General features: G+C 36.4%; 2 protein-coding genes and 1 long non-coding RNA gene across 3 annotated transcripts; 1 reads left to right on the forward strand and 2 right to left on the reverse strand.

Moving 5' to 3' along the window:
* Nucleotides 1–1146: 1146 nt before the first annotated feature.
* LOC143711146 (GTPase IMAP family member 9-like) lies at nucleotides 1147–13237 on the reverse strand. The gene is made up of 5 exons (XM_077202489.1): nucleotides 13104–13237; nucleotides 10703–10894; nucleotides 7260–7295; nucleotides 5999–7125; nucleotides 1147–2459 (listed from the first exon to the last, which is right to left on the reverse strand). Exons 2-4 carry the CDS (start codon nucleotides 10734–10736, stop codon nucleotides 6278–6280), a joined length of 918 nt encoding a protein of 305 aa, XP_077058604.1. The 5' UTR covers nucleotides 10737–10894; nucleotides 13104–13237; the 3' UTR covers nucleotides 1147–2459; nucleotides 5999–6277.
* A 1812-nt stretch (nucleotides 13238–15049) lies between these two features.
* On the forward strand, nucleotides 15050–17760 carry LOC143711185 (uncharacterized). The gene is made up of 3 exons (XR_013194768.1): nucleotides 15050–15213; nucleotides 15289–15391; nucleotides 15470–17760. It is a non-coding gene; the product is annotated as an uncharacterized LOC143711185 (long non-coding RNA).
* A 1610-nt stretch (nucleotides 17761–19370) lies between these two features.
* On the reverse strand, nucleotides 19371–21882 carry LOC143711157 (GTPase IMAP family member 4). The gene is made up of 4 exons (XM_077202504.1): nucleotides 21780–21882; nucleotides 20883–20923; nucleotides 20768–20801; nucleotides 19371–20658 (listed from the first exon to the last, which is right to left on the reverse strand). The coding sequence occupies exons 2-4, from the start codon at nucleotides 20883–20885 to the stop codon at nucleotides 19913–19915; spliced, it is 783 nt and encodes a 260-aa protein (XP_077058619.1). The 5' UTR covers nucleotides 20886–20923; nucleotides 21780–21882; the 3' UTR covers nucleotides 19371–19912.
* Nucleotides 21883–22190: the final 308 nt, after the last annotated feature.

Here is a 22190-nt window from a genome sequence, read left to right on the forward strand (position 1 = left end):
TGTTCATTCACACGCAAATTCAGTATTCCTGTCCCTTTTCATAGTTACTCAATCAAGTTTTTCCTCTCTCCCTCTTTATTGTTTGCAAATAATAAGCATGTTGTATAGTTTCTAAAACCTGACAATAAATAATCAGGGATCACCAAAAAAATAAAATAAAATAAAAATTCCTTCCCTATAATGTATAGTGTACAATTCAAGTTACTGTCCTGTTCTAACTATTATCTTATATTTTATAATCCTTCCCCTATTCCTCACAGCACCAACTTTAATTTGAATTGTAAATAAATACACATATAAAAATAAGTATATAAAATAAATGTTTGTAATTTGTTTTTGCTAATTAGTCCAATCTCTCTTTACCTACAATGCCCATATATGAGTCCAAATCAATTAGATCTCTCAGTGAATTTTCCCCTTATTGTTGTGTGTACATTTCAAATATTTATGGTGAAAACTAAATAAGTTTTTTTTTTTTTTTTTTTTTTGCAGAACATAAGACAGCTGCGAACAAGCAACCATAAGACACTTCATTTGGGACAAAAGAAACAGAGTTTGAAATTAAGAAAAAAAGGAGCAAGGGTGAAGACAAAGTAGAGAAAGAGAAAGAGAAACATAAAGCTGCAGACTTTCTATTAGTTTTTGGAAGCTCTGAAACATTTTAACAAACTCACATATACAAATATTAGAGGGCTTAATTTTTTTAATTTACATGCATGAATATGTTATTTACCCATCAATAAAACAAAATTTACAACATCAGAGAAGGGTGAATTTAACTCAGATTTAAAAAAAAAGATGACATCTTGTTGGGTTATATGAGGAATTTAATCCATTTTAACTAACTAGTATCAAACCAAAATCAAGAAGAACCCTCAGTTAAAGAAGAGGTGATCAAGTATTTCAGGAAAAGAAGAACAGATCCGGTTTTATTTCAAACTTACCAGTGATATTAGTTGTCACTCCAGAAATAAAGATGCTGCATAATTGTCTAATGTAAATGTCAACTGTAATATATGGTTCAGAGTAATATTATCTGGTATAATATGAAATAATCAAACATTAAATTGATTTGTGATTCCCACTGTTATGTAATGTTATGCTATTATGAAATTTGTGATTAAGTATTTTATTCTCACATAATTCAAGATAATTCATCAAAGTGTTTTTATTATAATTTTGGTAATACATACAAACACCCCCATCCCTAAAGAACAAGACAGTTTTCAAAAATTAAAAATCAGTTTTACAAAATAATACTAAGTAAAATAAATGTGCATTTTCTTAAACATGCACATACAAAAAAAAAAAAACATATTAACAACAGTTATGGCAAAAATAGTGTGTTAACAGAGGGCAATAACATACATTGGTCATATCATGACATCATTAATTTGGGATCCATGTTACATACTAAAAGCAAGCAACATATGCTATAACCTTTACTAATAGAAATAAAACGTAATATTCAACAATATTATTGATCTGCCTGCATTGACACTATATGTATATATGTGACACTATATATACACATTATATGAGAACTGAACTGAGCTGGACGATGACATCACGGTTTTCTGCATAGAGCGGCTTGATAGAAAAATAAACTAAATTAAAGGGTTAGTTCACCCCAAAATGAAGATAATGTCTTTAATTACTCTCCCTCATGTCGCTCCAAACCTGTAAGGCCTTCGCTCATCTTCGGAACACAAATTAAGATATTTATGATGAAATTCAAAAGGTTTCTGACTCTACATAACAATAAACTGAAAGTGATTTATATTTCTCAGTCATAAGTAAAACAGGCAAGGTTTATGTAACTGTTTATGTAATTGTATTAATAAACAAAGTGATTTATACATGTCAGTCATACGTAAATGAAACGGGTAAGATTTATGTAATAGTACACAGCAAAATGCCCATGTTAAATTAACACTGCTTAGTGTTCATATGTGTGCACACTACCGAGTTAAAGTACAATTGAAGCAGAGTTAATTATCTCATTAACATTAAGTGATTAATTAAGTGTTGAGCATAAGTGATGAACACCTGCTGTTAACAAGCAGAATCACTGAAGGAAAGAGAAACACAAGAACTACAACTGACTTCCAGACACTCTTAGATGAAATCCACTGAAGACAAAAGAATACATTAAATCTCTGAAGATCTCAACAGAGGAGGATTAAACAACTGTCAAATTTCAGCTGATTTAAATGGGACTTTTTTCCATTGGGTGATTTATAGATTTCACGTTCCACCTTACAAATGTTACTTGACAGCTTCAATCATTAGCCATTACCCCAATTACAGAATAGGAAATAATAGTAACACGTAATAATGAGTGTTCTGCCCTTTATCTCAAACGCCTTGCTTGAGTATGCAGTCAGATAACACCTCCCAAAGACAACAGACACAGGGATTGTTTCCAAGGTGTACTGTTGCCCAAGGAATAACCTAAACTGTAAAAAACAAAATACAGAATTATTAGAATACAGAAGTCAAAATACAGAAGTCAATTACATGTTCGCATAAGCACAACAAAGGCTTTTACATCGCTTAAAGTTAGCATCAACTATAACAGAAACAGATTGTGCAATTCACGAAACAAATGAAAACTAAATTTACATCTGGGATATAAGATATAACTGTCACGGGGTGGTTCAGGAAGGACAGAAGCTGAAGATAAGTTTCAACACGTACTTTAATCCGAAGACAGGTGTGACAGCGTGTATAACACAAACAATACCGGACGGACACAGAACTGAATACAGGCAGGAACTAAATACACAGAGATAATGAACACAAACGACAGGCAGCTGTGAGGAAGGTGATCAGTGTCCATGGTTAAAGACTGGTGGCGGGAAATCGCAGACAGGGGATCACACGTGAAAACTAAAAACAAACTGAAAGTCAAAAGAGCTTAATGGTGACAATAACAATTAAATATGAATTATAGGAATTATAATGTAGCAACATCTACATACCGAAAGTGCCTTAAAGACAACTTAAAGGAACAGTATAGTAGCCATGACCGCATGCTCTTTTTTGCTGCTTGGCTCACATTTGTGATGTTATCATATAAAGACCTTAACAATATTGTATGCAATACCCAACTTTGAACAGAAGTTTACTACAGCTGCTTTCCTACAACCAATAAATGCAGAATGTTCATATAGAACAGCAAAATGAGTCTTTATATATAATAACACCTAGCCCTCTATAAAGCTCTGACGAAGTTTCTGGTAAATAAATATTGCAAAAATGTTAGTTTATTAATGCTTGTACGTTTTTAAGCGCAGTACAAAATGTAGTATTCCAAACACCAATTACAAAGTATTAATAATAACGGATTATAATACCCGGATAATACACAAAAAGAAAAAATTAAAGTCCCCCTGTTCTGGAAATCTGTTGTTTATATGTCTATGTGGTGTTTTAATGTGCTTTAAGACAAACCATGTGTAACTCCATAAGTCAACACCATTGCTGAGTATTTTCTGCTTAAAACTGCTGGTGTTTCTGACGTCACAAACTACCCTGTAACCGATAAGATCAACATGTGATCGTCAACGAGTGGATCTCTGAGCTGAGTGAGTGAGTGGAGGCGGGGCTCAATTTACATATTCATAGAACCGCGTATACTAAATGAGGCAAGGGTGTAGAGTTACAGTCAATATATTTTAAGGCACTAAGAAATTTTTTTAAAGGGAAAAACTTTCAATATGTCATTTTGGTGATCAAAGATCAAGCGTAGCGTCAGTTCTGGCAGGTCACGTTAGTCAAGCTCGCATCAGCTGACTCTCAGCTGATCCACGTCTACCTGTAGGAATATGACGCCTATCACTGTATACATACAGGTCCTTCTCAAAAAATTTGCATATTGTGATAAAGTTCATTATTTTCAATAATGTAATGATAAAAAATTAAACTTTCATATTTTAGATTCATTGCACACCAACTGAAATATTTCAGGACTTTTATTGTTTTAATACTGATGATTTTGGCATACAGCTCATGAAAACCCAAAATTCTCAAAAAATTAGCATATCATGAAAAGGGTCTCTAAACGAGCTATTAACCTAATCATCTGAATCAACTAATTAACTCTAAACACCTGCAAAAGATTCCTGAGGCTTTTAAAAACTCCCAGCCTGTTTCATTACTCAAAACCGCAATCATGGGTAAGACTGCCGACCTGACTGCTGTCCAGAAGGCCATCATTGACACCCTCAAGCAAGAGGGGAAGACACAGAAAGAAGTTTCTGAACAAATAGGCTGTTCCCAGAGTGCTGTATCAAGCCACCTCAGTGGGAAGTCTGTGGGAAGGAAAAAGTGTGGCAAAAAACGCTGCACAACGAGAAGAGGTGACCGGACCCTGAGGAATATTGTGGAGAAGGACCGATTCCAGACCTTGGGGGACCTGCGGAAGCAGTGGACTGAGTCTGGAGTAGAAACATCCAGAGCCACCGTGCACAGGCGTGTGCAGGAAATGGGCTACAGGTGCCGCATTCTCCAGGTCAAGCCACTTTTGAACCAGAAACAGCGGCAGAAGCGACTGACCTGGGCTACAGAGAAGCAGCACTGGACTGTTGCTCAGTGGTCCAAAGTACTTTTTTCGGATAAAAGCAAATTTTGCATGTCATTCGGAAATCAAGGTGCCAGAGTCTGGAGGAAGACTGGGGAGAAGGAAATGCCAAAATGCCTGAAGTCCAGTGTCAAGTACCCACAGTCAGTGATGGTCTGGGGTGCCATGTCAGCTGCTGGTGTTGGTCCACTGTGTTTTATCAAGGGCAGGGTCAATGCAGCTATCAGGAGATTTTGGAGCACTTCATGCTTCCATCTGATTTCATTTTTCAGCACGACTTGGCACCTGCTCACAGTGCCAAAACCACTGGTAAATGGTTTACTGACCATGGTATTACTGTGCTCAATTGGCCTGCCAACTCTCCTGACCTGAACCCCATAGAGAATCTGTGGGATATTGTGAAGAGAAAGTTGAGAGACGCAAGACCCAACACTCTGGATGAGCTTAAGGCCGCTATCGAAGCATCCTGGGCCTCCATAACACCTCAGCAGTGCCACAGGCTGATTGCCTCCATGCCACGCCGCATTGAAGCAGTCATTTCTGCAAAAGGATTCCCGACAAAGTATTGAGTGCATAACTGAACCGAATTATTTGAAGGTTGACTTTTTTTGTATTAAAAACACTTCTTTTATTGTTCGGATGAAATATGCTAATTTTTTGAGATAGGAATGTTGGGTTTTCATGAGCTGTATGCCAAAATAATCAGTATTAAACCAATAAAAGACCTGAAATATTTCAGTTGGTGTGCAATGAATCTAAAATATGAAAGTTGAATTTTTTATCATTACATTATGGAAAATAATGAACTTTATCACAATATGCTAATTTTTTTAGAAGGACCTTTATATAAGCTCCTTCAGTATTATCAGTAGCTATCGCGTTTCTCAGGAGCTAATTACCCTCCTCCATCCCCGGTTCCTCCTCTCACCCAGTCAGGATTTGGATTTCCCCTTGAATCAGAATAAATTCTCGAATTATGTTGTACTTTAAAATCTTGAATTAATGATATCTGCATACATTCATGTTGGTTCTGTTCTGTTTACCCTAAGGGAAGTTATTGCTGCTCTCCCTGCTCTTATCCATGCTAGGCTGCATGGATGCGCAGGGAGTTCTTGCCCAGAACGGAACCATAACACCACTCTAAACTGTATGCTAATTTTCAATTGTATTTGATGATAGTGGTCCTGACAGAAATGAGATTTGAAGGATAAAATGATTGACTACAGGGGACTTTAACTGATGCTAATAATCATACTGATTATACTGAGAGTACTGAGAGTGTGTCCCTGTAAGTGGTCCGATGGCTTTGGTAAATTTATTCACTACTATTACTACTACTACTAGGCCTACTAATAATAACAATAATGTAAAAAACATTTAAACTTTATCAGGAGAACGATCAGGCCCTATTACCTCTGTTAAATGTCCATACTAGCAGTGAGGTTTGACTTGACGTAGGCCATCGCCAAGGTAGCATCTTTGAATGCTCTCTCAATCCCGTCATGAGTTATCCAGAGTTTGGCTGGATGAAGGACGCTGGAGGAAAGTCCAGAAATATGAATGAATGGCTCCGTTGTATCGCGGAGAACTTGCACACAGTCTTGATAATAGTGCGGTTTGGCTGCTATCACTCGAGGTTTGCTGCCAGGTTGTTTTAGCTGGGTTTCACGGTGCGATCGGTCTATTCGAATCTCAGTTTCCAGACACAATATTTTTTAACTTTGTAAGGATCTTTTTCAGTTTATTCTCATGAGTAGAAGTCGGTTGTGCCTCCAGTCTGACCTCTCTGAGTTTTGCTTCATAAAAACGCTTGTACTCATTCAATCTATTATCCAGTTTCTCCTTCTCTTCAGTAAATCTGGACTCCAGTTCCCTCTCTTTCTCTTGTAGTTTCTTCTCGTACAGCTTCTTCAGTTCTTCTTCTTTAGTTTTCAGCCAGAGCTCCACGTCCTGGTAAGAGTCACTGGTGTAATATTCACCTCCATTAGCAGAGACCATGTCCTCCATTTTCTCCAGCAGCTCAACAACCTGATTACGATCCTCCATGTCTTTATTGTTGAACACATGATATCTTCCTCCACAGCGACTCAGGATTTCTCTCAGATCCTCACTGGCTTTAATGAATTCTTCAATAGTGTCTGTAAGTTGATCACCGTGTGTGAAGAGGATGAGTGTGTGTTTATCAGCTTCTTCTCCAAATATGGCTCTTATCTTCTCCACTGAGAGTCTCTCTTCTTCAGCGAATGAATCCAGTTTAATAACCAGGATGATGGCGTGAGGTCCAGGTGCCGTCATGTTTATACACTTACTGATCTTCTGTTCCAGAAGCTCCTCCTCTGAAATATCTGTGTCAAACATACCAGGAGTATCTACCACTGCGATTTCTCTTCCAGCCATTTCTTCAGTCTGTTTCCCACACTCTTTAGTAACGGATGAACCACTTCTGGCAGCTCTGAAGGCTTCTCTGCCCAGAATTGTGTTTCCAGAAGAGCTTTTCCCTGCTCCGGTCATTCCCACCAACACCATCCTTCTCATGGAAACTGAACAAGATGTCAATACAAAGTTAACAGATTGCTCATTACAAACAGATTAATTGACAGTAAAGTATATTATGTCAAAGTCATAAAGCAAACAAATGCATATATTGTGAACATCTGTATATGTTTATACTTACAATCTGGAGGAAAAAAATCAATGCTTCCCCATCTACCTACAAAAATGAGTAGACATTCAGTTAATGTTAGATTTTAGTTTTGTAGTAGATAATATTGTCAATCTTCAGTCTTGTTTTGTTTTTATATCAAACATGTCTTGGGAAATGTAAGACTTTTTTGGAAGGATCCGGGAACATTTTCTTTAGAATGTTTCATTAAAACATTCTACTTGATGTATTTTTTATTTTGAAGATATAAAATGCATAAGGTATAAAGATAAAGAATGTTATGTCAATATTAAAGTATAGAGGTGCAATGCACAGTAGTTAATTATAATTAGGGCTGTAACTATTCCTCGATTAAAGTTGAGTACTCAATTTAAAAAAATCCTTGAACCTAACCTAACCCTAAATACTGGCGCATTGACTACAAGAATCCACGAACCGCATTATTAGACTGTTTTGTAAGACTATGCGATATATTTAAAAGCATAATATAGCATAGTGCTATTGTGAAATCACAACGACTGTGACAGTTAAATAAATAAATATATGCGCTGTTTGTTTTGTTTTTTTCCCACAGAGAAGCACAACACTTTTATTTCATGCGTGCAGATTACATGTTAAATGCTCCTCGCAAACTCAGTCTCTGTGCTGTTTGTTTAGGTTTCCAATAACGTCGGGCGCGGTTTGTGTTTCAAATTCATAGTTGCCCAGCACTGTTATCCTTTGTTTCTCAAGCATGCTGTGAGTTTGGGCTGCTTACAACGTTCATCTGGGAAGGCAGTGTGCGGCCAAGAGTTGTAAGAATCAGGAGAATACATGAATAGGTTTCTGAATGTGGAAATTGTGAATGTGTTCATCGCGATTTCAAATTTAAAGTTTTATAACCGAGTTTCCATGTTTTGACGTGCACATGTTCTTGTTCAAGAAATTACAGCGGCTGTACCATGTCTATCGTACAGAAGTAACCAAATATTAAAGATTAATTTGACATTTAAATTAAATGTTATTTGGCCAATATTAAACAAGGATTTGATCATGCCTTGGTGTAACCAGTCCGTTGGCGCTCTCTGTGGGCATTTTTACGTAATGTAAGTTAGTTTTATATTCGTTTTTATTATTTTTATTTTAAATGGTGTATTTAACAGCGATGTTCAATGAACCCCATATGATTTCTGTATTTATATCTTTGTTAATGTTTCATACAAATCCAGCTGTTCATTGTTTGTTCATGTTAGATCACATTGCATTAACTATAATGTTAACAAATACAACCTTTGATTTTAATAATGTATTAGTATAATTAATATGAACTAAGATTAATGAATGTTGTAGAAGTATTGTTCAACAATATACATAAATACAGAGGGGAAAAAAAATCTTCACTGAGACCCGCTCAATAAACATCAACCTATCATTTAACAATTTCACTGCCCGGCAAGAAGGGATTTCCCCCCTATTTTAATTGCTGGCATCCTAAATCTTCGACCTGAGGGTAATCTCTCAAATTTCACAAACAGAGGATGTCTATTGTCTTGTATAATTTTTGTTCCTTTACTAAGGCATCTGGCTTGATAAATTAGTTCAAGACCTCTTAAAGGGATACCAATTAGTTTGCTCACAGGACTCAAAACTTTCATAAGCCATCTCCTTTGTTCCACTGTGATATTTCCAAACCAACAGGTGATACAAAATGTAAAAACACTTTCAATAAAATAATTATAAAGCACTCTGAGGATTGAAACGCTTACATGACAATATCTTATAAGGAAGTATAGTCTTTGCTGTCTTTTTTTGATCAAAGACAACCCAGAGGTATTTACTGTATACTCATTTACACTCTGAATTGGCTCCCCTTTAATAGTGGTCACACTCACTGAAAACTCCTTCCTAAAATCAATACACATCTCCTTTGTTTTTGAAATATTTAGCTTAAGGTATGACATGTCACACCAACTTATAAATTAAGTAATTTAAAAAGATTTTAAAAAATATTTCCTATTAAGCAATCCATTCCATATTCCTTCCACTATAAATAATGTATATTTTCTACAACAACTATGGTATATTCTGTTTGATTCACTGATCATATAAAATAATTTGTTATGCATTGACAGACATTTTTATCCAAAGAAACTTGTTGCATTTAAGTTAAATATTTCATCAAGTTCAGCATTGCTAGATGAATTAAGTAACTGCATAATAATAATGTTACTATGTAAAAATACCTATGTTTATGTTCTTATGGGATTGTTGATTAAAAACTTTTTTTGTTTTATGCTGCCAGCAATAATATGTTACTGAAAAATACTTGTATTTATGTATTAAAACAGTTCTTTTGTATATACTGTTTTACTGTTATATACTGTTTATTTATACCCGTATGTACTTGTATAAAATAAATACATTTACATACATTTCCACTCAAACACTACAAAATGCAATGCTGCCTTTAAGTCGTTTAGTGTTTAATTTTCGCTCAAGTCACAATAAATAGAAAGCAAAACGCTGCGTGAAAAGTGGTTTAGCGAAGCCTACACTCAAAAAAAAAAAAAAGATATGTTGGCTTCAATTAACTTTTTTATGTCAACAGGTTCCACATTTGGGTTACGTTAAACAAACATAATTTGTTCATGTAACTTCAGTGGAATCATGGAATTAAGTCATTTTAAGCAACCCAACTCTGAGCAGAGTGTTAAATGAACACTGAAGCAGTGCTAAAGTTAATGAGATAATTAAGTGAATAATTGAGTGATGATTGAGCATTATTGAAGACACCTGATGGTAACAAGCAGAATTACTGAAGGAGAAAACTGGAATGTTTATGTCACCAATATGGTGATCAGTGTTTGCTTTAGTTGGGCTGTTGACCCTCACATCATTAACTTCATCACATCATTAAATTTAGATTTTGTTTGGCTGCTGTACATGAGTTATAACAGCCAGGGGAACAAATAGAAAAGGTGATCTGATGATGTTGGTTGTGTTTTAACAAGTTTACCTTATGGATTACAGCAGCACTGTCATCGTAGAGCATACAATTTTCTAGTCTTCAAATGAAATCCAAATGATCAAATCAAAAAAAAAAAAGAAACTTCCCAAAAAAAATGTATGTAGGCACACACAGACATCAAGAATTAGCGTATGAATCTCAGCAATGGTGACAAACAGATCACCTCTGAACATAAGCTCATTATTTATTCATGCACCAATGCATGATGGGAGCCATGAATGTGTTTTGATTGGTGGCACCCAGAATGCACTGCAACATGCTTTATAATTGTCACCATTGTTGAGATTCACAGAGAACACAACGCGCGCGGTGCAAAATCTAAAGTAAAACAGCACGAAGGCTCTGAGGTAAAGAAATACACTTGTGTGTCCTAAATAGATAAGCACAAATTATTCTCAGTGTAATTATTATGATGAAAAATAATCTTAAAATAAAGACAGAAAGTTACCTTTTGTCTCTTTTGTGGGGCTTGAGGACGCCATGGTGCACAAAATGTGCAGTTGTAATAGCGAACGACTACTTTTTCTTCTTCTTTGATGTTTTTGGCAAACCGAATTTGGTACCTATTCCGCCCCCTTCTGGGATGGAGTGTGGAAAACTACATACTTAAAAAAAAAATATATATAAATAAAAAAAATACCTAAGGAAAAAAAAATCTATATTAATACTCGAATGCAATCACTGGAGAAGAGCAGAAAGTCACGTGATACAGTCTTCTTCTGGTCATATGAATGTATGAGGGAGGTAATTATAATGAACAATGTAAAGCTAAGTCATGTTTATTTCTAAAGCACTTTTTACAAATAGCTATACCTAAAAAAAATAAACAAATCACTTAATTGTTAGAACAGTTTATAGAAGTTTATAAAAAAAAGTATACAAACAATAGGGTAAGTGTACCCATTAAGCCCACCAAAATCTAAGTCTAGGTATTTTTCATAGATATTGACATGGTTTATAAGAAAAATAATTTGTTAAAATGCTCTCATTTGAAAATTTATTAATTAGTTGATGTACATTTTAGAATTTTAAAATTAAGATAATTTAGGAATAAAGTGAGAAGTCTGGCATGGGCTTAATTGGTACTTTGGCATCATTTAATTCCACGTGTGTTCCAAATAAGCCCACATCATCATTGATTCACAAAATATAAAAATGTATTGCTTTTAAAGAAGTAAAACATCAATATATGTATTCAATGACAGGGAAGTATAAAAAAAAATCCTTTTGCTAATGTTTGATTAGAGCCCTGGGTGGGATGGGTAGGTGTTAGTGGACGGTGGTCTGGAGCCTTAGGTCGCCTTGACTGGAGTTGTAGCTGGAGTCAAGCTGGAAGTTTGACTGGGTGTATCTCGGGAGCCAAGCCGAGTTGGGGCTCCATACTCTAAGCTTAGAGGGGCCTCCTAGTGGGCCCCCCACGCCGGGAGTCTGGAGCCTTAAGTTGGCTTGGCTCCCGAGTTATACCTGGTCAAAGGTGGAAGTTTGACCGCGTCCCCTATAGTTGGCCCCCCATGCCTTGAGTATGGAGCCTTAAATCGGCTTGGTTCCAGAGTTATGCCCGATCAAAGTTCCACAGGAAGTGGACATATCTCAGGAAGAAAGCCGAGTTAGGGCTCAATACTCCCGGCATAGCGGGCCCACTCGGTGTCCGGAGCCCCAACTCAGCTTGGGTCCCGAGTTTTGCCAGGTCAAAGCTGGACAGGAAGTGGCGGTATCTCAGAGCCGGACGGTCCCAGGGGCTCAGGACTGTGAGGAATGTAGGGTCCCTCTGGGACCTCTCCATGCCCGGAATCTCAAGCCTTAACTCGGCTTGGCTCCCGAATTATGCCCGGTTATTCATAAGGGGCTTTAGGACAAAACGGGCTCCATGTCATTTGAATAAATGTGTATAATTTGTAGGCATCTACATATAGTTGTAAATTAAGGTAGTAAGTAAGGTAAGGTTAAAAGGTTAGTAAGGTAAAAGCACACAAAGAAATGTTATTACTAAACACTTTCAGAAAATGTATCAAAGTTTGCAATTATAGGGATTCCTCATTGAAACACATAAGGTGGGCTTAAATGGTTCCACAGTGAGTAATGGGGAAAAAAGACTATGTTTTCCTTTAAAAATGTAAGATATGTTTACAAATACATGCATGGAGCTTAAATATACTGTGGACTAAGTATCATAGTAATTTTCATTGTGCCCACATTGAGAAATGTTAAGTTTTTTTCATTCAAGGTTAGCTTGTGTTGGCTATAGTTTGCATGCTATTTATTTGTAAATGAATGTAAAATGAATCACAAAATATTTATTGTTTGCAGTTAACCATGCTTAATTCTTTGGCAGTCTATCTTTCTGTAAGGCTAATGGTTTGACCTAGAGATTAGCTTTGAACGCAAGCCAACTGTGACCATATATTTTTATAGTATTTTCATACTTTTTATAATTTTATTTGTAGAATTTGTATTACTATTTGTATTACTATTACTTGTTGTATCTGTATTTGTATATGTGCACTGGAAGCTTCAGTACTAAGGAAAATTCCTTGTCTGTGCAGACACACTTGGCAATAAAGCTCTTTCTGATTCTGATTCTGAATAAAACATCTTTCCATTTAAAGGAAAATGATATAAAATGATAAAGTAGCTACTATTTGTTCATACACAAAAAGCAATACATGTATCTCTTATTTGACATAATACCATTGTAGTTACCAAAGAAATGGCTGAAAATTGCACAAATGTGTTGTTTTCCGAAGGGTCCCGAAACACAACATGCTAACTCAACATGTGATTGGTATGCAATAAAAAATGCCAGGGAAGTAACACATTATAACGTTTAGGACCCAGAAGAGTCGCCTTACCGTTAATTGTTCTGTCTCGGTTTTTGGTTGAAATAGGTTAATATCTGATTCTGCAGATAATCTTGCTCATGTTTCTGTGATTACATTCACAGCACGGAGAGAAATGCTGTAAAATGGTTCACGCTGGCTTCATCAAAATGGCGGTTCTGTACTTTCACTTTCCATTGACCCGCCCACATCTGAACACTTCTTTAAGTGAATCTTTTTTCCTTCAAGCCTTCGATTTTTACGACCAGGGTTTATTGTTATATGGCAATACGTTCAACAAACAAGAAAACTATCATGTCGTGAAAAAACACAATAACATCAAATAGGTCAAAAAGGTTTTGATTTATTTTAATTTAAGTAACAGGAGCAATGTCATTGTTACGATTAATATAACAATTAATTATAATGAATTTGTAAATGTTTTATTGTTAATTAAAATAAATGCTTATCATTATTATGTCTGTGATTTATAGTTTTAAGAGAGTGATTTACTACTGTAAAAAATCAAAGTTGTAAATAATAGCTATAAATATTGTCTTACAAGAAAATACTGTTTAAATGTTTATACTTCAAAAGTGTTTATCATTTCAGTGACAATTGTAAGTTGGAATAAAGCTACATGACAATAAGTTCTTGTCAGAGTTTATTATCTTTAGCTAGTGTTGTAGGCAAGACCACCTAGCCCGAGACCAAGACAAGACCAAGACCAGAGTATATCGAGAACAAGACAAGACCAAGACTTTTAGGGGCTGAGACCAAGTCGAGACCAAGACCAGCGCCCCACACTACATGACACAATAAAATGTGAAACATGATCAAAAGAGTTTCTCCAATTGATCTGAAAGATCCACATTCCCATAAAAACACCTAGATATTAAACACTCAAAGCTGAAATAAACTTAACCATCTTTATTCAATACTCCTGGGTGATTTCCATAATTTAGTACAGAATGTAAAACAATTATTCATTGTTCATCACTAAAGTCTTCACTTTTCTCCGCTTTTTATAACAATACATAAAGTTATGTTGTTTTTAAACCAACAATAATCCTTTTTTTTGTCAAAACCACATAGCTAAATGTGTAAAAAAAAAAAAAAGCCAAACATTCAACATTTAAAATGCAGAAAAGCTGTGTATTGTAATGAATACAGTAATTCTATGTGAAATGTTGATGTCTAGGAACAACTATTGTAAGTAAGAGTCTTTTATAGCTTTTATGTGTAATCAAAGCAACAAAAGATATCTAATACAAAGAGGTCAGAAAGTCAGTGGCCTAACTGCATGTGATTTATAAAAGTACAAAATTGATTTAATTGGGAGCAGTTTCATCATATGCCTGTAGAGTATGAGCGCAGAATCATGAAGTCAGCATTCCTTAACACAATAAACACACGTTAACAGGGGTTTCTAAAGCCCCAACCTATGACTCTTCCAATTCTAAATCTTCCGTTAGCGCCAGCCAGTCTGGAGGGTAGATTAGTTTGTGACACCTTTACAGCGTAATGAGTCCCCACAGAGATCCTCGACCGATCCTGATTTGATCGCGAGCCAACATCCAAGAAGACCGTTATCTCCAAACCCCCCCCCCCCCCAGCGAGGGAGGAATGCCAGATGCGCAAATGGACAACACACACACACACACCCACACACATATATGCATCTCTAACATTAAAACCCAGAAATCGAGTGATTATGAAATGTAAAGATGATGTATTCCTGTATGTTTGAAGCTTATACTGTATCGAGTCTATGTAGGACTGTTAGTTATGTAGTTGAACCTTGCGGACTTCTATAAAGGTCTAAGAGTTTATATATGCGTAACAAACACAGAGTGATTGGAATTAAACGAAATCGCTCAACTTGCTCGAGCCAAATATATGTAAGCGGTAAGACATTAGGACCCAGTAGACACCACCTCAGAGCGCGTCATTGCTCAGCCGGCTATTTAGTGTGACGTAGTCACAGACCGACAAGCCAAGCTAGCATTCCAGCTTAGTGTGACGGCACAGCGTGGGGAATGAAAGCACCAGGATCGATGGTTCAAACTAGTGCGGTGGTCATTGCTTGAGGCTGGAGATTGGCCAGTGGACAAAGCGGTTGTTCTGGGAAAAACTGCTGCAGGTACCAAGTTAGATTATGAAATGTTGTGAATGATCGTAAAAGCTTGGTATATTGATTTTGTATCTTCTGTCATAGTAACACAGTTTGAGATTGTGGTGAGGATGCATTCTATTCTGTCACGGTAACGCAGTGCGATTGTGGTGAAGACGCATTGTGCAAACATTTGTTTGCTATTCAGGTATGACCATGCCTACAGCGATTGATTGTATGTTGTTACAGAAGAAACCTATCTCATGACATTTTATTATTGTTATAGGACGCGTGTCCAGTCACTGTTTTTCCTACTAGGTTTTAGCTATTGAGATTGAGGAGTCACGTGCCGATGTGGGCGGGGTCTGAGCCGGTCCGCCATGATGGTAGGAGACGCTATCAGTTGCCAGGGGCAACGCCATCAGAACTTCACAGAAGCGCGACTAAACATTCAAGAGCTCTTTCATTTTTGCGCATTCATTATTTTCGCGCATTTATTATTTCGGCGGGACAGAGACGGATCTACGAATACGAGAAAAAAAGGAAAAAAGCAAAGAAATGCAAAAAGATAAGGCGAAAGAAAAGGGACCTTACAGGAACAAGCTCACACCAAGCGCAACACAGCGGTATTTGGAGAAGCAGCATCAAGATATTTGTTCTTAGCACTAAGAACAGTATTGTTATTTTATTATTATTACTTATGTTGTCCATGAAACTTATGTTGTCCGAAAAAAATACATATATATTCAGTTCTCGATAAATATTGTTAAGCCATATCAAGTTGTTTCAAGCATTTATTTCAAGAAATAAAAAAGTAATGAACAAGGCACTCAAACAACACTTTTGCACATGTTCGTTAAGGCACAGCCAACAGTGACAACTTATCAAAGGCATCAGCCAACCAAGCAATCCGGCGTCTCCTCGTCAGGTCAGACTTGCTCTCCCTGATGCTGTGTCCATTTCGGTAACCTAAAAAACTGTATTCCATTCTTCCTATGTTTTCCAAATGTATCGTGTGAGGTACTGGAGCAGTTTTTAACGCAGCAGTGACCTCCAGGCATGGTAAAACAGTGTGGAATTGCGAGAACCTCCTCTACTACCGAGTTAACAACACATGTAAACAATCTTGTTTTGCCGCCGGAATCCTGCCAACATGGCGGAGAGGGTGAGAATCTCGCGAGATCCCGTGATATCGTGGGGAGGGGCTCTGTACCATGACGACAACTCCTCACTCTCAATACGAACTGCCTACCATAATTTATACGAAGAGAGAGCGGGAGAGAGAGGGTTTGAGCTTTTATACTGTATGTTTGTTCTTTTTGGTTTTGTTTTGACTCCCTCTGACAACTCATGTATACATGGTGAGGTTCTTCTAATTGGGATACTTGGTTAATGTGTAGTTTTCTAAAGAGACAAACGCCTGTAGTGGTGTGCGTGAAGTGAAGGGGGGATATTGCTGTGAATCACGTGAAATATTTGATTGGGTTGTGTTACTTGTGTATTCTTCTTAAATTATTTAAGAGTGACGTGTGGTGTGCTTTATATTTAGACACGTCTCAGGAGGGAACTCCGTACACACCCTTAACCATTTGGTGTTTTGACTGAGAGAACTTTCATAAAGTATTACAGTTGTCTTTTAGAATTGTTATATAATGGAATTATTGTGAAATAAATAAATGTATTATTTTTTTGACACACCAGCTTCCATCTGCGTCCTTTAATTAGGGTGGCTTGTGTGCCACCGGGTAGTTCTTTTGACCTGACTATTTTATAATTATGGGTCTTTGATTTAAGTAGCATTGAGAATTTACCATAGACCCCTTAGTGGTCACATATATGTAAGAAGTTAATGAAAAAAATATTCTACTATGTTTTTCCCATCTTTGTAAGTGAAAGGCCAAATGCTCGTCCTCATAAAACACGCGAATGAGGTCATCAGATTAAGACAAAGGGAATATCTGGCGCCAAAATCTGTGAGTTGCTATTGGACTGTGCTTCCAAAGAAAGGGGCGTTTAGTTTCACTTTAAAAGATCGCGACACGGCTCAGCTCTCTCTCTTCTTCGTGCTACTCTTCCTGTGTATGTCCTGCGACCTAGTCGCCTTATTTTATCTTCGGTTTTATTTTACGTTTAACTCAGTCTTTTATTTGATGCTCAGTTCTTGTCGGCAGACCGAACACAGTATTTTACGTTTTGATAGAAGTCCTATATCCTCCGGGTGAAAGGACTCCTCCACAGCATACCTTTAAGACTTTCGAATTTCCCGCGAGCAAAACACGCCCTCGAAACACCGAAAGGACGCTTCCAGCTCACCAACTACGAGGACATCCACACCCACACACGCCGGCTTGTCCAGCGACATAAAGGTCCAGTGCAAGTATAATTCAATCCAGATTCCAGCGCGTTAAAGTGTGTATTTTCCTTGTTGGTTCTTAAGGTTCGACTGTGGTAACAATCTTTGTTTTCCTGTCTTCTACTTTTCTTTCTTACTGTTTTTGTTTTTATTATTCGATATATTCATTGTTAAATGTAGTTATATTGTCTAGTTCATTTTTATTAAACCCATTATACTCTCAATTGTCTCTGTTTGTTGGCCACGGAACAAAGCCTCTTTAATGTACGATCTAAAGCTACGAGCTGATACTGTTAAAGTTAACTAATTTGATTAGTAAACTGATACTAAAGATAAACCTTTTTGAGAATTGATAACGAACATCAAACAAGCAGCTCGGTGGACGAACTGATTGGTTGGGATAACAGTTGCAGTTGACTCTAAGGTATTCTGAAAATTCATATAGCCCGCCTGCCTATGAATTATATACTTAATTAATTACAATTCGTTGTGTTAATTACCTATATATATCTGAAGCAGACGCGTGAGATATATAATCCCTATTTGGGTGATTTTTATGTATGATGATCTAGTTCAGGCCCGTATTCAATCACTGTTGATTCTAAATTAATAATTGTTGAATATTTGTTCCCCAAACCTGAGCTAAATTCCTTACATGCCAAACCTTAACAAACTGCAGTGGCAAAACACTCTTCATAAGTTCAAGCTCACTGCAATGGATAAACACATAGATGAGTAGTTGCACAACACCACAAAAAACACGACTGACTGAACATTTGATATACAGTAAATTATATCCAGCATCTTTTACAGTGTGCAAAAATGCTCAAGATACATATTCAATGGTTGTTTTGAGTTGTTACTTCAAAACATTAACTTTAAAGTCAATATATACAGCAACATCTAAACATTCACCCAGGGTTTTCCGCTGCATTAAAAGTAAAGCTGAATATGAATACAGTAAGTCTATGTAAAATGTAGATGCTCAGAAACAATCATCGACAGTAAGAACTAAAGACACAAGTTTCTCTCTTTTACAGATTTAAGTTTGCTTTTGAATTAATGTCAGGTTTTATAAGGTTTTATAAGTTTCTAAGTTTTTGTAGCCGAATTGTATTACTGAAGATTTTGCAGACATCTTCTCCCGCTCCCAGACAAACACAGCTCACTTTCTTGGGAGTGCGAGTGAAAGGGGGCGGGGATGGTTGACAGCGGTAACAAAAATACATAATTAGCAATGAGTCATGCACGTTATTGCTTGGATTTGAATTAGTACGTTTTACGTTTAATAAAAGCAAGGATGTTAACAAAAAAATTAGACAATATACTGGCAATTTAGTGATATTTCCACAGTTATTGCCTTGACTGGTCTTGAAAAAAAATCCAGAGTCCTCAAAGACCGAGACAAGACCGAGTACAAATGTGGTCGAGTCCGAGACAAGACCGAGACCATCAAAAAGTCTCGAGACCAAGACCGGTCTCGAGTACTACAACACTATCTTTAGCCTATAGATATTATACTGTCAGCATCTGTCAGGGTTTACCAGGTGTAATGAATTCTATAAACATATCAGTACATATATGAAAATAACAGTCAAAATAAGATTATAAGGATTATAAAGATTATAAATGTCAGATTATAAGGACATTTTCCACTTGAAAATCACTGAGCATAAAAAACTATAAGCAACAGCATTAAACCACAGCAACAGAGCAAAGGATGTTCCGTAACCTTTTGACAAAGTTATTTCATATTTTCAGAAAGTTTTCTTACAGTAAAGCTTTCATCGACAGCTTTCATTCTATCATTTCAAATAGGCATATTGTACAGTTGAGATATAATGAGCAGAAAGGGACTGTTAACGGATGTTGAATATGCAGTAAGGCATAACAGTCGTTGTAAGATTCAATATTTTGCATTAGAAACATAAGAGTCTTCTAAATTAATGAAACATGTAAAGATAAAATAGTAATCTTGTATACCATTGTTTGAGGCCCAAATATGATCTGTTTTAATACTTAACATCCATCTTTTAAAAAATGTGGAAATACAATGTTAAAATATAATGACACACTATTACATCAATTCATTTTTTATTTTTTTTATTTTGTTCCAATACATAGGCTAATATCCCCTCATAAACAGAGCAGGCTGTCACCCACATTAAGGTTATATTTAATCTGGTTGTATGCAATAAATCAAATAATGAATTCTCAGTTTTATGGGACTCCTGTGTATTTCACCAGCTTTGTCTCCAAAAGATTATTATTATAATTTCCCTTATAAACAGAGCAGGCTGTTACCCACATTCAGGTTTTATTTAATCAGGTTTCATAAAAATAAAGCAAAAGCAAAGAAAATGAATTATTATTTCTTTAGAGTCTCATGTATGGCGCCAATATTCCTTTCCAATAGCTATAATCAAAACTTTTACTCAGGTTTAGGAAAAAGGCAATTACCGCATTAAAAAAGTCCTTAAGTATTTTCCAGAATTTTTCCCATGGCCACATCTGTGCCCATTCGTACATCTCATTAGTGTAGAATCCTTGATTCCACTTTATCATTGTGTCAATCTTCTTCAATAGATCATTGACCTGATCTCTGTCAGTGAGATCTCTGTTGTTGAGCACATGATAATCCTGACATTTATCTATGACTCTTTTGACTAGTTTATTCCCATCAATCTCTTCCTGCATTCTCTCCCGCACACATTCATCCCCGTATGTGAAGAGGATGATAACATGTTTCAGCACATCTTTACCATAAACCTCCTGCACTTTTGTCAGTATATCTTCCTCCTGCTCTGTGAATCTACCGAACGGCACAACGAATAAAAACACATGAACTCCTGGAGTGGACAGATACACACTCCTCGCAAACTCTCTGGAGAGCTGCTCTTGTGGAAGATTAGTACAAAAGAACCCAGGAGTGTCGATGACCGACACAGATCTGCCATTAATCACTGCTTTCTCAACACTAGATATACCCGTAACAGCAGACAGACTTCTTCCACATGGGAATCTGTTCTCTCCTAGTATAGTGTTCCCTGAGGAACTTTTCCCAACTCCGGTTTTCCCCAGGAGGACGATATTAATGTTGCCATTGTTCTGCAGTGGCGCTTCTACATGTTCCAGGAAGAGAGAAAATGTTCATCAATCTGCTTATTATTTATATATACACATGTGTGATCGTGTGTGTGTGTGTGTGTGTGTGGTCAATACAAGATTTACCTGCATTATTCCTCCTGTGACGCACATTTTCAGCCTGTGTGAGATTATCAGACACATTCATAATAAAGTATTATAATCATAAAATACATAAATGTCTGAATTCATGTTTTTATACCATTGTCTGCTTTTGTTCTGTTCGTAGCTGAGCTGCGAGACCTGAAACATAAAATATAGAAAAAACATTTAAACCCCTTAAGATTGAAGCTAAAAAGGGATAACTTTGGTGAAAATAAAGTCCTAATAAAACAACACATCGTCTTTGTTTCACCCCCTGAATAATATATACTAGATGAATATAATATAATCGATGAATAAACACATTCAAACATACAGAAAAACATGGAGCTGAATGCAACACATCTCCACACGCACACGCACACGCACGCACGCGCACACACTCTCTCTCTCTCTCTCTCTCTCTCTCTCTCTCTCTCTCTCTCTCTCGCTCTCGTCATTCTCGTCATTTTCGTCATTTTCAGACAAAAAGTTTCATGAACCCTGATTTCTCTTAATACTAGAAATAAATAACACACATTGATTTTGAGTTCTGAGTCTGTGAGTTGCAGAGCTTCTGACTTCCTGTTTTTGTGCTGTTGGATCTCCAGACAGGAAACTGATTTTATCATGTGTGATTTTATCTGAAAACTGAAATTTTGCATATCAACAGGTATGAAGCTTGAAGCTGTTAAAAAGGGATAACTTTGGTGAAAATGTAGTGCTAATAAAACCCTGTTCACAGATTTAGAGCACTAAACTGCAGTTTCTTCTCTGAGTTCATCTTTGGATCCAGCATCACTGAGAAAAACTTCTTCAGCCTCCAAACCCGTTTCAGTTTCATAATGACATGAAATCCCTCATTCAGATCCACTATGTTTACTTAAACTGCAGCATTAACACATATATCACACTCACTGTGTCTGTTTTATAACAAACTGACTGACTAAAGAAGACAATGATGAAAAATAACAATATTAAATCTGCTGTTAACATGTAAGGATGTAAAAATACTCACTGCAATGCTGATCTTCAGATGCTTGAACTGTGTGTAGTTTAGTTTCAGTTTGTGACCCAGCACAGATTTATAAACTCTTCAGATGTGATCGGCTCCTCCCACCAGAACAGGAACAAGCTCAATGGAAATTTACTGAGTCTAAGATGAAACCGCAGATGTTATGTTATATTCCTGTGAAATAACAGAGAACAGTAATTTTTACATGATTATAAATGATGACTTGATATTTACCTTTACAAAGTCTGCTTGAAACTACTGATATTTAATTAGATTTTTTATGGGACAATTATTTCACTTATCAATTACATCAATGATCATCATCAGTTTTATGACTATTGTGAAACCTTAAACTTTCTGTAAATGATTGGCAGTAAAAGTTATGGCTCATATAGGCCTAGTGTATTTCCTGAA

Source organism: Siphateles boraxobius, unplaced genomic scaffold (genome assembly GCF_051911475.1).
Source record: "Siphateles boraxobius isolate OS27281-9 unplaced genomic scaffold, OSU_SipBor_1 49, whole genome shotgun sequence".
Taxonomy (NCBI): Eukaryota; Metazoa; Chordata; class Actinopteri; order Cypriniformes; family Leuciscidae; genus Siphateles; species Siphateles boraxobius.

What these genes read in the sequence shown, in the direction of transcription:
- LOC143711157 (XM_077202504.1), bottom strand. An exon ending in TCACAGGAGGAATAATGCAG is followed by an intron (nt 20,659 to 20,767) that starts GTAAATCTTGTA and finishes TGGAACATGTAG; the next exon opens with AAGCGCCACTGCAGAACAAT.
- LOC143711146 (XM_077202489.1), bottom strand. Translation starts at nt 10,736, where the DNA reads ATGGCGTCCTCAAGCCCCACAAAAGAGACAAAAG. An exon ending in CCCCACAAAAGAGACAAAAG is followed by an intron (nt 7,296 to 10,702) that starts GTAACTTTCTGT and finishes TCATTTTTGTAG; the next exon opens with GTAGATGGGGAAGCATTGAT. An exon ending in TGATTTTTTTCCTCCAGATT is followed by an intron (nt 7,126 to 7,259) that starts GTAAGTATAAAC and finishes CATCTTGTTCAG; the next exon opens with TTTCCATGAGAAGGATGGTG.